General features: G+C 37.8%; 1 protein-coding gene across 1 annotated transcript in view; it reads right to left on the bottom strand.

Annotated features, from left to right (window-relative positions):
- LOC127639603 (protein phosphatase inhibitor 2-like) overlaps positions 1–8,481 on the bottom strand; it is a 59,319-nt gene extending 50,838 nt beyond the window's left edge. The window contains exon 1 of the mRNA XM_052121714.1: positions 8,175–8,481. Coding sequence (XP_051977674.1) covers positions 8,175–8,299 — 125 coding nt within the window. The 5' untranslated portion in view covers positions 8,300–8,481. The remainder of the gene's footprint in view (positions 1–8,174) is intronic.
- Positions 8,482–14,724: the final 6,243 nt, after the last annotated feature.

Below are 14,724 nucleotides of genomic sequence, written 5' to 3'. Positions count from 1 at the left end.
ATAAGTGAATGAGTAGGGAGTTTTAAGATAAGGAACACCTGTGGTAGTTTACCTCCTCTGTGGAGAATTATAGCCTTTTGTGAATGACCCTTTCTGTGAATGACCATGAAAAATGTTGTGTATAGATACTAAAGGGATGATCTAATGTTTTTAATTGGAACAAAGTCAGGCTATGCCTGGCTCCTGCCTGGAGGAGGCAGAGGACCCATGTGTTATTTAGTGCTAGAAATGAGATGCAACAAATGTGTGTGTAGCAAATGACTCTAATAAGGAAAATCATTTAATATATTAATCAAATGAATGCAGAAAGTAATGATTGTTAGTTAATATAAAACATGTAACCATATGAGGTGATTACAGTGTTCTTTATGCATATAAAATGAAATAGTCATGCTGTTGCCATCATTGAAGCAAGTTAGGACAGGATGACCCGCTGAAGGAGAGAAGGTGGAAAACAATTGCGGCCTACAATACCAATGAATAAGAAAGACATAACATCCATATTAATATTACTGACATACTTGGGACAAGTGTTGCCCCCAATGATGGGGCCTACCAGAGAAACGTCCCAAGAAGGATCAGGATCACCAGATGAACAATTCTAAGAAAGCATACTGCAGAGTGGGTTCCCTACAATCAGCCTTGGGGATCTTGGATGGCCTTTCCAATGAAGCTGACCTAAAACGAAATACTCCAGAATGTGAATTAAGAAAGTACAGAGCACTTGACGGACTATATCGAAGAAACTATGAATATGGACTTCCCAACGATGAATACGAGGCAAGATTCAGACAAAGAAGAGCAGCAAGCACAAAACTAAGAACCCGAGGAAGAAGAAGATCAGCAGGAACCGGCTACAGAATCTGAGGAAAGAGAAGAGGAAGTAGAAGGACAAGCGAAAGTAGGGGAAGAGCACACTGCGGCAGAAAAAGGGATTGAAGTGCCGCAGTAGAGCAGGAAAGCATAGAAAGTGAGACGGAAGTACATGTCACAGAAGAACAGGACCAAGAAGGTGAAGGAGAAAGACAAGAAGAAAGTGATCGTCCTGCTGAAACAGATTCAGAAGCAACTGAAGGACATGAAGCAGGCCAACAAGCGCAGTCATTCAATGAAGCATTGTGGGACATGGAAAAAAGAATGGAAGCTCAAGGAGGTACTAGTGTGGATAATGATCTTACTAACATATTTGGGACAGGTATTGCATCCCATACAGGGCCTACCGGAGAGGAAATCCAGGAAGGCCCAGACTCCCCAGGCGAGGGACCATCACAACGACCATGGTATGATGAATTTCCTACAATTGACATCTCAGACCTTCAATATTATTCTCCCTAATAAGCAGAGACTAGATAACATAGCACGAGAAATCAGAAAGAAGCGAACGCCTGGATCACTAAACAAAGGTGAACCCGAAAAGCAAAGAATCTGGATAAGCAATTTGGCTAAGCAGAACAAACCGAAGAATCCGCCTCAAAAGACACCTGTCAAAATAATCACCCAAAGACTGAAAAAGCCAATAAATTTAGAAAATGATATGGAACCCATAGAGTCAGCAGGAACAGAGGAACTATTACAATATGAAAATCAAAATGACTGGTATAAATGGGCCAGATATACAGCTAAGCAAGCAAAAATGACAAACTGTGTAATGTGCTCACCCACTCCATTGAAAAAATTTGTAGTAGTCCCAAATCAGTATGATTATAAGCATTACGCTGAGTATTATGCCAAAAAATTGTGGTAAAACAGGGAGAACAGTGTTCTGCCCAGCAGAATGTTTGGCATTCTTGGGTCATCCGAATATGATAAATAGTATAAGATGATAGGGTGGGGAGATGAATGCAAAAAATTAGACGTATGTGTGGATAATGAGAAAAAGAAAGCCCATTATCATATAAAATAAATTGTCAACTGGTGTATGAATGCTTTAACAAAACTAAAGGAAAAACGAATGTAGGACAATTTAAGGGCAATTGTGCAGTAATATGGCATTTAGATGATGAAATGTTTTTTTTAATAATAATGTGATTAGGTTTAGATTTAGATTGCTGTATATACATACATACCAAATAATACATCCCCAGAAGGAACTTTTACCCAGGCGATGAGGAAACTGCATGACCTGAGAAAGGAAGTTAAATCTAATGTAGGGAGAGATCAGCGGTTTGGGCAATGGTTTGATGATCTTTTTGGTTCATGGAAGTTGGGGCTAATGAAAATAGGTATAATAGTAGTTATGGGACTGACCCTATTTGCATTATTGTTATGTTGTATTATACCCATTCTGAGATCAATTATGACTAGAACAGAGGCTAAGCAAATGGTAGCCGTATCAATGATGACAACGCAAACAAGTGTAGCAACCAGACAATATACCATTGGGGCAGGATTGGATGAACTTGATGAGATTTACTGAGAAGCAATCAAGAAAATAACAATGTAGGGGAATTTTATTTTTGAACACTTTTCTCATGTTTTTGATAGTAAGGGAGACAGCAAGACTATTGTACTTTCATTTTACATAACAAAATAGGTAGCATCTCAAGAAAGGAGTTAGAGGGTGTTTTGTTTGTTATTTTTGACATATTCCCCTATTATCAATGTAACCAATTACTCATTACTTATTGGTGAAGTATATCTTTAGTACACTGCATCTAACCAAATAGAAGTAGCATTTTTGAAGATTATGGTTCCATATAATGTATATGTGAAGTTATTGCCAAGAGAAGACATATAAGAGCTATATTTGAAGACAGGAGCGACGAGCACCTCAGTGCTTGGCTGCAAGAGCAAATAGACTCAACTGGTGGTTTAAAATCCCGCTGTCTGCTCCAACACACCACCAGATAGCGCTCCAGGCTACCAGAATTGTCTGTGAGTTCCTCTGGCAACGAAGGATAAATATTACTATGTTACTTTTAATAGTGTTTTGTTAAAGCATATATATATATATATATATATCTTCTACTCAATGGATAATCAATTGTACTCTACATCACGCAAGGCTTCACATTTGCATGCACATGCTTATTACAAATGAGTTGATTTTTGTCACCCACCCCCAGGCACAGCGCTAGCTAGAGGACTGGGATCTTTTACTCCTTCCTAGTTAAGTGTGGATGGAGAGGTTTGGTCCCAAGTTCTGCAGAGTGCAGCCCCATAAAAATGGCATTGGATAGTGGACTGAGTGGCCTACTTTGGCTACATGATGAAATGGGACAGGCTAGCTTGTGTGACTGCACTCTGGTTTGAGGGAAATAGAGTGTGACACTTTTTAAGTCTCAGAGGTGGGAATATATAGTATATTTTTCAATATTCTAGTATGTTTCTTATATATCAAAATACTTATATGAGTTTCCTGGCCTTTGTGTGACCCAGGAGAGAGCATATGAGGTTACTAAAAGTGTTGATGCTGCAGAGGCCACAAAGAGCACCCAGCTGTAACAAAATAATGAGACTAAGGACCTTGAAGATAGACTAAAGCCAAGTTTCTACCAGTAAAAAGATATCAAAAGGCTCTGTGAGATAATGGTGGCAAATAGTATCCATTGGTTACAAAAATAACAAAGGGGCACAGAAATGAGGTAATGCCAGATAACAAACTGTATAGAAGTGGAGGTTTTGGACTAAGACAGTCAGAACGGACAGCTGGCCGGTCTCATGTTTGTTGGTGTTCAATAAACTACAATTTTGGCATCTGGAACTCAAGACTCCGAGAGTTTTCTTACAACTTAGAGAGATTCATCGCAATATTCCACGACATTAACTGATGAATTTTGCAGTTTGACAATGTCACAGTATTGTTTTGAAATGGCATTTTACTGAATTTCTCAAAGATATTATAAGCATCAATGTTTTCTTATTGATGGATCTATAAGTATCAAAGTTACTTTTGCTGTGATATGTTTTGCACAGTTTATATTGCTGAAAAATAAAATCAAATGTCCTCCTTTATAATTGTTACAATAAACACTATATTCTGACTCTTTTTATGCAATGACTATCTTTGTCCTTTGGTGTGACGTTTTGTCCTATGGTATGACAAACATAAAACAACAGAAAAATATACTTATTTTAAAATATCTTTTAAAAAAAGAGTCAAGTTTGGCATTAGGGGAGTTACAATAATATCTCCTCTTAGATGGGTACAATTTCAAACAGTTTTGTAAGGTTGGCGAAAAAGTTTTATTGACATTCGTAGGGAAAAGTTTATCAACTTCATCTATTCATGGTGAAAATTATTCAAATTAGTACTTTCATGTAAAGTAAATATCACTTTAATAAAAAAAAAATTTTATAATGTGAACAATTCTCTCAAGTATTTTTTTTATGTTATTTAATATAATTTCTTAGTACTTTTTAAATGTCACACCATAGGACACATTTACAGTACTGATGAGTGAAAACGTAAAATAAATATGTGAAGTCATTGACAAAATGAGTGACCACTACTCTTTTCTGAAACTACAGTTTTCATACTCCATAAATATATGTATTTTTTCTTAAAAAGTTATGTTTTCCAAATAAAGTACTTTTTCTTGGCCATTTGTCAACTACCCATGTATCAATGAAATAAAAGATTGGGAGGCCAGAAAATGCCATCTACTCAATTCTGACAAAACAGAGGTACTAATTATTGGACCAAAAACCTCTAAAAATAAGCCACTAAAATATAATTGGACTCTCCATGGATGTACTGTGACATCATCTTCAACAGCAAAGAACTTAGGTGTTATATTTTCTACCAATCTGTCCTTTGAAAATCAAATTACCAATGTTTGTAGAACAGCATTCTTCCACCTGCTGATACCGAAAAACAAATTAATGTGTTCATTTCCTCAAGACTAGATTATTGTAATGCATTACTGGGAGGATGTCCATCAAGATCAATAAATAAAATTCAATTGGTTCAAAATGCAGCAGCCAGAGTGCTGACGAGAACCAAGAAATATGATCCTATTAGCCCCATTTTATCATCGTTATATATGCTACCTGTTAAATTTCGTATTAACTTAAAAATTCTGTTAACTATGTACAAAGCTTTGAATTGTCTAGCTCCACAGTACTTAAATTACCTTCTGGCACACTATATTCCATCGCCTTCATTACGATCACAAATTTCGGGCCTGTTAATAATTCCTAGAGTATCAAAATCCACAAAAAGAGGTAGATCCTTATCATATTTGGCTCCTAAACTATGGAATAGTCTCCCTAACACTGTTCGAGATGCAGACACGCTCACTCAGTTTAAGTCTAGACTAAAGACTAATTTATTTAGCCAGGCATACACCTAATTTATCCTTCAACTAACACTTTGGCTGCTTTATTTAGGTCTGCCGGAAACAGTGATCATGATCTCTAACTCTGCAATTAATTGAATGGCATCTATGCTAATTTCATTTTATTTGTTTCCCTGTCTCAACCTCAGGACTCCTATCCTGAGGTCACCAGAACCGGCTGGATCCAGCTCCATTCCTGCTTCGTGTTGGACTCCACTGCTACGTGTCGCTATGTGATGATGACTAATAGTAGCCGGTGCCAGCCAAACATCACTTCAGTCTATTACGATGGACATCATAGGATGAATTGATGTCAACTCCAACCATATGCAAATGAGTTGCTTTATATAACAGATGTCATTTTCCAAAATTTTTATAAATGGACCTTTTTCTCTTTATTACTCATCTAACAGTGTCCAATATGCTCAACTTACATTAGATGTACAAATATCAGTTGTAAAACTGAGCACTGCTTCGGGAACGGCTTGCATACCTGTCAACACTCCCGTTTTTCCCGCGAGTCTCCCGTTTTGTTATTTCTCCCAAAAAAAACTCCCATAATTTGTATGGCCCAAACCACGTTATATGAATAATCAAATCAATATATTATTCCAAGGAGGTCCAGTTGCCAGATCTTGAATGAAACGCATCCTACTCACATAATCGACACATCATACACATTACAAATCATGTATGACCTCAATCTGGCAACCGAAACCCATTTGCGCTGTTGATATCCGCGCAGGCAGTAGACGCAGGATGTTAAAGCAAGCAGCTGGTGCTCTGGCGAAAAAAAAACTAAATATACATGTACATTTAACAACAGCTGGATGGAAGAATTGAATTCCATATCCCAAAGCCATATCGACAATGCCCACGCCTTTTGCAATGTGTGTCGCACTGATTTTAATATCGGACACGATGGGAAAAATTACGTTAAATCACAACGGCACAATTTGTATGTATTTAGCCTGCCTCTGCCATCTAGCACCCCCCTTCCCCTCTCCCGGATTTGTGTACCCAAATGTTGACAGATAACAGGCTGCATGTGTTACATGACACGTGATTAAACAACTCGGGCAACGCGACATCGGAAAGTACCTCCTACTCTGTATCGAGGAAATGTATCAGATTTCTGAAGCCTCTGTCCTCAACTATGGAGAACAGCTGGTCATCCAGGGCCATGAATTCCACAAGTTTCCTCGTAATTGCTTTGGTCTTTTCGTTGCTCATACCAAGGAATGATAGGAGAGGCTGCTGACTTGTGGCTGGCTCTGAGCTCTGGCTAGCTTTAGCCGCTTTCACTTTTTAGCTTCTTTTTTAAAATGGGCATTTTCAGCTGGGTGATGGTGTTATAAATGTCTAATTAGGTTTGTTGATCCACAAGTTATTGTGGTGGATCCCCCACGGTTTATTTTGGCCTAACATTTATTATACATTTCGAACTTTATGTATTCTTCACTCACAGTGAAGATCTCCCACGCCAATGAAATGTTTACATGCGGCTGTGACGTTATTGCCTGCGCTGCTGGCAAGAAAACAGACCGGCTTGGAATCGGTAAGACGTGAGGCTGACCGGCCGATCACCGGTCCGGGCCGAGCATGCGGAAAATCGGCTAATTCCGGTCCCTGGCCGGTCGATCGGTGCATCTCTAGTCATTAAAATCTTACAGTTCATACAAATTCTGTTTAAATACTGTCCCTTAACACTTTCGTAGTTTAATAATTTTAAACCATGACTTGCACCATACATAAGTAATATTTACATTATATTCATGATGTTTAGTCAGAGGGGAGCTGGCCCCCACAGTGAGTCTGGTTTCTCCCAAGATTATTTTTCTGCATTAAACAACATCTTATGGAGTTTTGTGTTCCTTGCCACAGTCGCCTTTGGCTTGCTCACTGGGGTTATATATATAATTATTATTTAATTACTTATTTTTAAACACAATTCACAATCGTATTTTATCAAACTGCACAATTATGACTCCAAGACATTATAGATATTACAGTTTTATCTTCTGTTAATGCCTGATCTTCTGTAAAGCTGCTTTCGTGAAAGGCGCTTTACAAATAAAAATGACTTGACTTAACTATAATTATGAATAATTAAATCAAATAGCCTTTTTTTGCTTTACGTTTTTTAAATGCTTAGCCTAATTATAATGATAATATGATAAATAAATTTATAATATGTCAACATGTGGAAAACTTTCACAATACAAAATGTCTTAATGGTACTAAAATAGGCATATATGTTATGCTACAAATGTAATTTCTTATTTATTTTGATGTTGCTCTAAAAGACGTTCTTCACAAATTCAGTGAATTTCATGTATCTAAATACTTTAAGTACATTCAAATATTCATTTTTAACCATCTGAATGTGCATGAACTAATCATCTGTGAAACATAATAATGTAGCTGATGTTAATAATGAAAGTGCTACCCATTAGTGCATCAATGACATTAATTTTTTTTTAAATAAACAGGCTGTGGACAGTGATTAATGATTGATGCCTAAATCAGTATGTTCCTTTGATGAAAACTTAGCCCAATACTCCATACTGCTGTATATCATTGTATCTAAATAACATCTTAAGTATGAACATACGCATGGATCAGTTATTTAACACCCAGTAATTTTCATGTTACTGATCACAAAACAGCGGTTAGTAAGGCCTGTACTTATTACAATAGAATGGCTTGCCATTTTGGCATGTCAGGTCAGTAGCTAACCAGTTTAGCACCCTGGGCTCCTATAAAAGTGAACCTACAGGACGCCAGTTTGACTCACTCTCACTATCATCCAGAGTTTGGTTGGCAGTTCTCATGGTCTCTGCTATAGCCGGCCTGTCAGTCTGATTGAACCTGTTTTTTGGGCTGTTTACTCACTGTTGGTCGTCTTCAGGGTTTGTAGGGACTCCTTGTTCTGAAGTGTCCTGGGCTGGTTCTGCGGGTGGGGCTTTGGTGCTGGTTTTGTTCTTCAGGATGCCTTTAATGGGTCGCGGTGCTGCCATAACCGCCAAACCCACCACAACTCCTTTTTTCACTGTTTAAAATTCAAACACACCCAGCAAAACCACCACCTTGACCAAGTAAGTTCTGGTGTGTTTCCCGCCTTTAGTCAAAGTTAAACGGTGTTTGTGACTAAAGTTAGTGAGCGTTGAACACTTGATTTCTCTCACAGCTCGCTCACTTGTCCACTCACTGCGAGAGGAAAGGAAATAGGGCGCCGCAGTCAGTCTCACACTCAAACGTATCGCGAGAATTGCAGTGTTGCTATAGCAACGGAACGCTTATTTGTTCTGCGAGTAGCGCCATGTTTGTTGTGTAAATTAGGTCACAAAAACGTCTGGTTGCGTACCAACGTAAACCTTTTAAACTTTTAATATTTTTTTATGATTGCACCACTGATACCATCAGGCAGGAATAAAAGCAGCAAGCACTAAAATAATATACTTGAAATATGGTGTTCGGCGACCGAGAGGAGACATGTTCGGTTCACTTGGTTTTGTCGTGGCCACGACATATTAACTCGTGGCCTCGAGATCTCATGTTGTGGGAACGACATCCGTCACTGTAACCATATGCTACATCAGTCGGCATGAGATGGAGATGACTAATTAAATAACATTTTACTTTGAATTAGGACTTTCATATAAATATATAGTGCGGTCTCTGGCATTAAGACACGGGTAGGCCTACGTTATAAGAGAAAGACACCTGAAGCGCATTCTTAAGTTTAATGGGCATTGCCATCGGAAATTTGTTGGCTTGAATGAAATATTCGGATTCATAATTGACCAGTTGAACTGTCCCGGACGCCCCACGGATACCGCACTTCGGTTGAGTTAGTTTTATATTTGACATTCGCGACAATACTCATTCAACTCTCAGTGCAAATCACATTTTCAAGCCAAACCAACTTAGATATGCATGAATGGATTTTTTTTGTATACATTTATTAGCTCTATAAATCAATTAAACTATTTAACCATTTGATATTATGAAATCACAACAAATATAAAATGTTCTTAAAATATCCCTTTCATGACACAAAGCTTTGTTTGTGGAATTGACTCTATATGTTTTCAAATAAATATCGTGGTGTAAATGTTTGTAATAATCTAATTCCATTAAACTCAATGACCGTGTGACCTATAGAGACATGAAGCCAACTGAAAAACACTCAGAATAGTATTCTTTATATAGCACAGGTGGTTTAATGTCTCTAGGTCAAATGGTCATTGAGTTTAATAGGTTTATAGGGATCCAAATATCTGTATAAAAGTACTGAATATTTACTCCCAAAAACAAGTATTGTGCTATATAAAGAACAATATTCTCAGCGCTTTCTATTTTTATCGCAATTAAACTGCGTTTTTCATCACGCACCCCTTTTTTTTTTTCTTTTTTTTAACGGTGTTACACAGATTATTGCATCGATCTCAAAGCACCACTTATCAAGAACAACCAACATCTACTAACAATTGTGTGAGGGGTTCACATCAATCTCAAACCCTCACCGCTCAGGAACAAACAACAACAACAACAAACAATTTGTGGTAAGTCATGGCATTCGCTCATGTTATTTCTTCCTGCATTGCATGTCACATGTTTACAATAGCCTCCTCTGTCAGCAGTGAGGGATTCACATGTGATAAATGTAAGGAATTAGTCAGGCTGACGGAGAAGGGTAATGAGTTAGACACGCATCGAAACGCTAGTGGTGGTCAGTGAGAAAGAGAAGCCAGTAGATACTGTTTAGGATGCGAGTAGTACAGAGAGCAACACACACACTTTGGTTCCGGCTGTAGAGCCCCCGCAGCAGGGCATTTGGGTGACATCTTGGTGGCATATTTGCTCAGTTCTGTTAGGGTTTCCAATTGATTCTCCCCACTCAGTGATGCAACCACTGAGAATCATGTTGAAAGAGCTCTTGTTATTGGTGATTCTATTGTAAGGAACGTGGAAATAGAGACTCCAGCCATTATTGTAATTGCATTTCGTGTGCCAGAGCGTCTGACATCAAATAAAATGTACAAGTGCTGGCTAATGCTAAATATCAAATTGTTATTCATGTCGGCACTAACGATGTCCGTCATCGCCAATCGGAGATCACTTAAGATAATGTTAAAGAGGTGTGTGAATTTGCAAAAAGGATGTCAGACACTGTAATATGCTCTGGTCCCCTCCTTGCACGTAGTGGTGATGAGGTTTATAGTAGATTAGTGTCACTGAATGGCTGGATGACACTTTTATCCAAAGCGACTTACAGCGCATTTATTACAGGGACAATCCCCCCGGAGCAACCTGGAGTTAAGTGCCTTGCTCAAGGACACAATGGTGGTGGCTGTGAGGCTCGAACCAGTGACCTTCTGTTTAACAGTTTATGTGATTTAGTAAAGCTTCTTTGAAACGATGTGTGTTGTGAAAGGCGTTATACAAATAAAATTGACATGATTTTACTTGTTTGATGTTACATTTACACTTACATTTATGCATTTGGCAGATGCTTTTTATCCAAAGTGACTAACAGTGCATTCAACATATACGTTTTAACAGTTTATATTTTATTATTCATGTTTTATAGTGCAATCACCTCATGTCGGAATTATCAAAGACTAATTACGAGATTCCAAATAGTAAAAATCATTCATAGAATCTTCATAGGGAAATTAAAAATGTTAAAGTCAGAAATATATGAAAGCTCTGACTTGGCAGTCTTGATATCATGTAAAATGAACCAATATGGCAGCAGCTAAAACAGTAGAAGGAAGCAAACACATATTTCTGTGCCATTTTATTATGCCATTGATGCCTAGAGGATTTTATTTATTTTTTGTTCTTAAAATATATAGAGGTGAGTTAATGAATTAATGGAGTGATAAACATTTTACTGTTATCAGCAAAGAAGCCATTTTGGCGTTACAAGTATTGCCATAGAAGCGAGGTCTGAGGACGGGAATAGATCCAAGTAGAATCTACGAGTTGCAATCTCATCATTACAGTGATTCTGACGTGAATGCACCATTTAACATGAATAATGTTATTCATGTTGTAATAAATATTTAGCTCCATCATTTCAGTATATTGGATTGTGCCTCACTTTAAAGCTTTAAAAAGGACCCAAAAGTATCATGAAAGTAGTCCATACAATCTGTGTGTATTATTCGAAGTCTTCTGAAGACATACTTTAGATTGAGAATGTCATCAAACGCCCCCGCCACCATGTTGGATGGGGAAATGGATAAACAAAGTAACTGCTTTTCTCCAGTGCCCAAGATAAATAAAGAAATTCTAAACATTGTGAACGTGAACTGCTTTTGGAAAAGGTCATGAGGCATCAGTGTATTACTCCCTGTTGATTCAGAGTTTGGGGGATGGAACCTCAACCACTCTCAAGAGATTATGGGAGAAAGATTTAAACTTGGAATTGGAGGAGTGGACTGGAATTCTGAGAAACTTCAACACTGCATCTAGAGATACAAGGGTGCGCCTTATGCAATTCAAGATCTTACATCGGTTTTATTGGTCCCCTTCTAGATTGTATAAGCTTGGTCTTAAAGACACACCCACCTGCTGGCGATGCCAATCAGAGGATAGAGATATAACCCATGTCTTTTGAGGATGTGTTGAGATTCAGGAGCTTTGGCTGAAAGTACAGTGTGCGATATATTAGGCACTTGGGTATCATTTGGCCCCAGACTCTGTATTTTGGGTGAAGAGGCAGTCATTGGCTTGAATATAGACATATTAAAAGTTGGGTCTTAACCAGTGTCATGATCACCAGACAGATCATTCTAAGGAGTTGGAGGTCGGCTGGAGCACCCTCCTTTCAGGAGTGGTGCTCGGAGATGGGAAGGGTGGCAACCTTGGATGGCGACCCTTAACCAGTGTCATGATCGCCAGACAGATCATTCTAAGGAGTTGGAGGTCGGAGATGGGAAGAGTGGTGACCTTTGAGGAGGGGTTGTTTAGAAAAATGGGGAAATACAACAGGTTCGTGGAGAAATGGGGAGGGTATATATAATATATGAATGGGTGATTATTTGTATTTTTTTATTTGATAAAAAAATGTGTGTCTACATAATGCACGGCCACTGGGATGTTGTTGGGGTCAGGTTGGGATTTGGAATTAGGAGGGGTAATAGTTTTGATAGGATTGATTCTGTGTTTATGTTATATTTTTCTGTGTTCATTTATGAAAATCAATAAAAATTGTTAATCTGAAAACATTGTGACCGTGAAAAACATTTAAGTGAATTGGATCCTTCCAACTTGTAAAAAAACGCTTCTGGTTTATTACCCACGTTGTGTGATGTAATGTAAGTGTGGGTAAAAATCAGATCAATATTTAAGGACTTTTAACTATCAATCTCCACTTTCTCTTCCTTCTTCTTCTTTTGGTAATGTCATAATTTGTGCATATCACCTACTGGGCAGGGAGAAGATCTTATGGTAAAAAAAGGACTTGAAGGGGTAGTTCACCCAAAAATTTTAATTCTCTCATCATTTATTTGTGCATTTATTCTCTCATCATTTACTTGTACCATCCAAGATGTGTATGACTTTCTTCTGCTGAATACAAACAAAGAGTTTAAGAAGAAGACTTCAGCTGTGTATGTCAATACAATGCAAGTGAATGGTGTCCAGGACTCTGAAGGTCCAAATATCACATGATGGAATCATAAAAGTAATCCATAAGACTCCAGTGGTTTAATCAATCTCTTCTGAAGCGATCCAATTGGTTTTGGATGAGAACAGACCAAAATATAATTCCTTTTTCACCATACATCTTGACAGCAGTCTCATTGGCGATCATGATTTTAAGCTTGATTACACTTCCTTTAGCGCCATCTGGTGCTTTGCATGTGTGGCAAGCACTAGGAAGTGTAATCGAGCTTAAAATCATGACCGTGCCTAAAGACTGCAAAGGCAAGATGAATAGTGAAAAAGGAGCTACATTTTGGTCAGTTCTCTTCCAAGACCAACTTGATCACTTGAGATCACTGCAATTAAACCACTGGAGTCTTATGGATTACTTCTATGATGTTTTTATGTGATATTTGAACCTTCAGATTTATGGCCACCATTCTGCAGAGATATAACTACAGAGATAATCATCTAAAAATCTTAATTTGTGTTCTGGAGAAGAAAATAAGTCATACACATCTGGGATGACATGAGGGTGAGCAAATGATGTGAGAATTTTGATTTTTGGGTGACTGTTCCTTTAATATGTTGCCTATCAAAGCTATATGAATTTTCAGGTGTTACTTTAGCATGATTGAGAATATCTCGGAGCCAGCTACAGTAAGAACTTTTGCGGTATCTTCTGTAGGATAGCAAGGATTCAAACAGTTTTTTAGTAGAAAACTGGCAGACTTGGATGTCAAAAAGCCATCAGGTACCATGGATCAGTTGGCCACTAAGAAAGACTGACTCAATAGAGCCCACAGATTCACTACATTAGATTTGTACAGATGCAGTTGTTATTACAGGTATATTACTGATGCACTGATGACACAGATTGTGGTAAAGTCATCTCAGATTGATGGTCCCTGCAAGACTGTGCAGAATCACTTGCATCTGCAAAACTGAGTGCCATGTCTGAGTAGAGTAATCAATGAAATCAAACGCCTTGGGCAAACTGGAAAACTCTACAGCAATGTTAAAAAAAAACCTAGCCAAAGGTTGAGATTGATGTACAGAGATAAAAAATATAGTAGAATATCACAAACATTAGAACTGAATTAAGTACTGGCAAAACTAAGCAAATTGAATCCCAATTATTTAGGTTAATTTAAGTACATATTGTACTGGTAATGGGAAAGTGTGCAGGTTTTAAGACATCTACTATTTCATAAAATTGCATTGTGATACTGCAGACCCCTTTCTGATTAATAGGCCCCATAAACACTCCCTTATGTGTCTTCATACAATCCAGATTAAATATGCAGCCAATAGCCCTTAAAGTGGGGAATGTTTTCTTAAGTGATAAAGACTACAGATTTGCAGATGGTCAACAGTTCTAGACAACAGATGAAATGGAAGAGACTGAGATTGCTTTATTATTATTAATCCTGTTCTTTATTGTCAAATTTCAGAATTGATCTGCTTTCATGCTCCATAAAAAAATTGTAAAATGGACACATAAATAATTTCATGCAATTACTGTAAAATATATAAAATTTCACAATACATTTACAGAATTTGCTCATCGAAATATACTAGCCATTTCAAACTGTGATGCTGCAATGGTTTGTTTCAAGCCACTTTTTCACCTGAAAAAATAAAACAAATAACTGCAAATCACAGTGGTCTTGATATCATGCACACTTCACAAAACTATCATCATTGGGCATGATATTTTAAAAAACATAATACATTTTTGCTCCGCCACCTTTGGAAGTGTAGGACAACCCCTGCATGCCTGAAC

The sequence above is a fragment of the Xyrauchen texanus genome, chromosome 48 (genome assembly GCF_025860055.1).
Source record: "Xyrauchen texanus isolate HMW12.3.18 chromosome 48, RBS_HiC_50CHRs, whole genome shotgun sequence".
Taxonomy (NCBI): domain Eukaryota; kingdom Metazoa; phylum Chordata; class Actinopteri; order Cypriniformes; family Catostomidae; genus Xyrauchen; species Xyrauchen texanus.
Note: the sequence above shows the minus strand (reverse complement) of the source record. Positions and strands in the feature narration are given on the sequence as shown.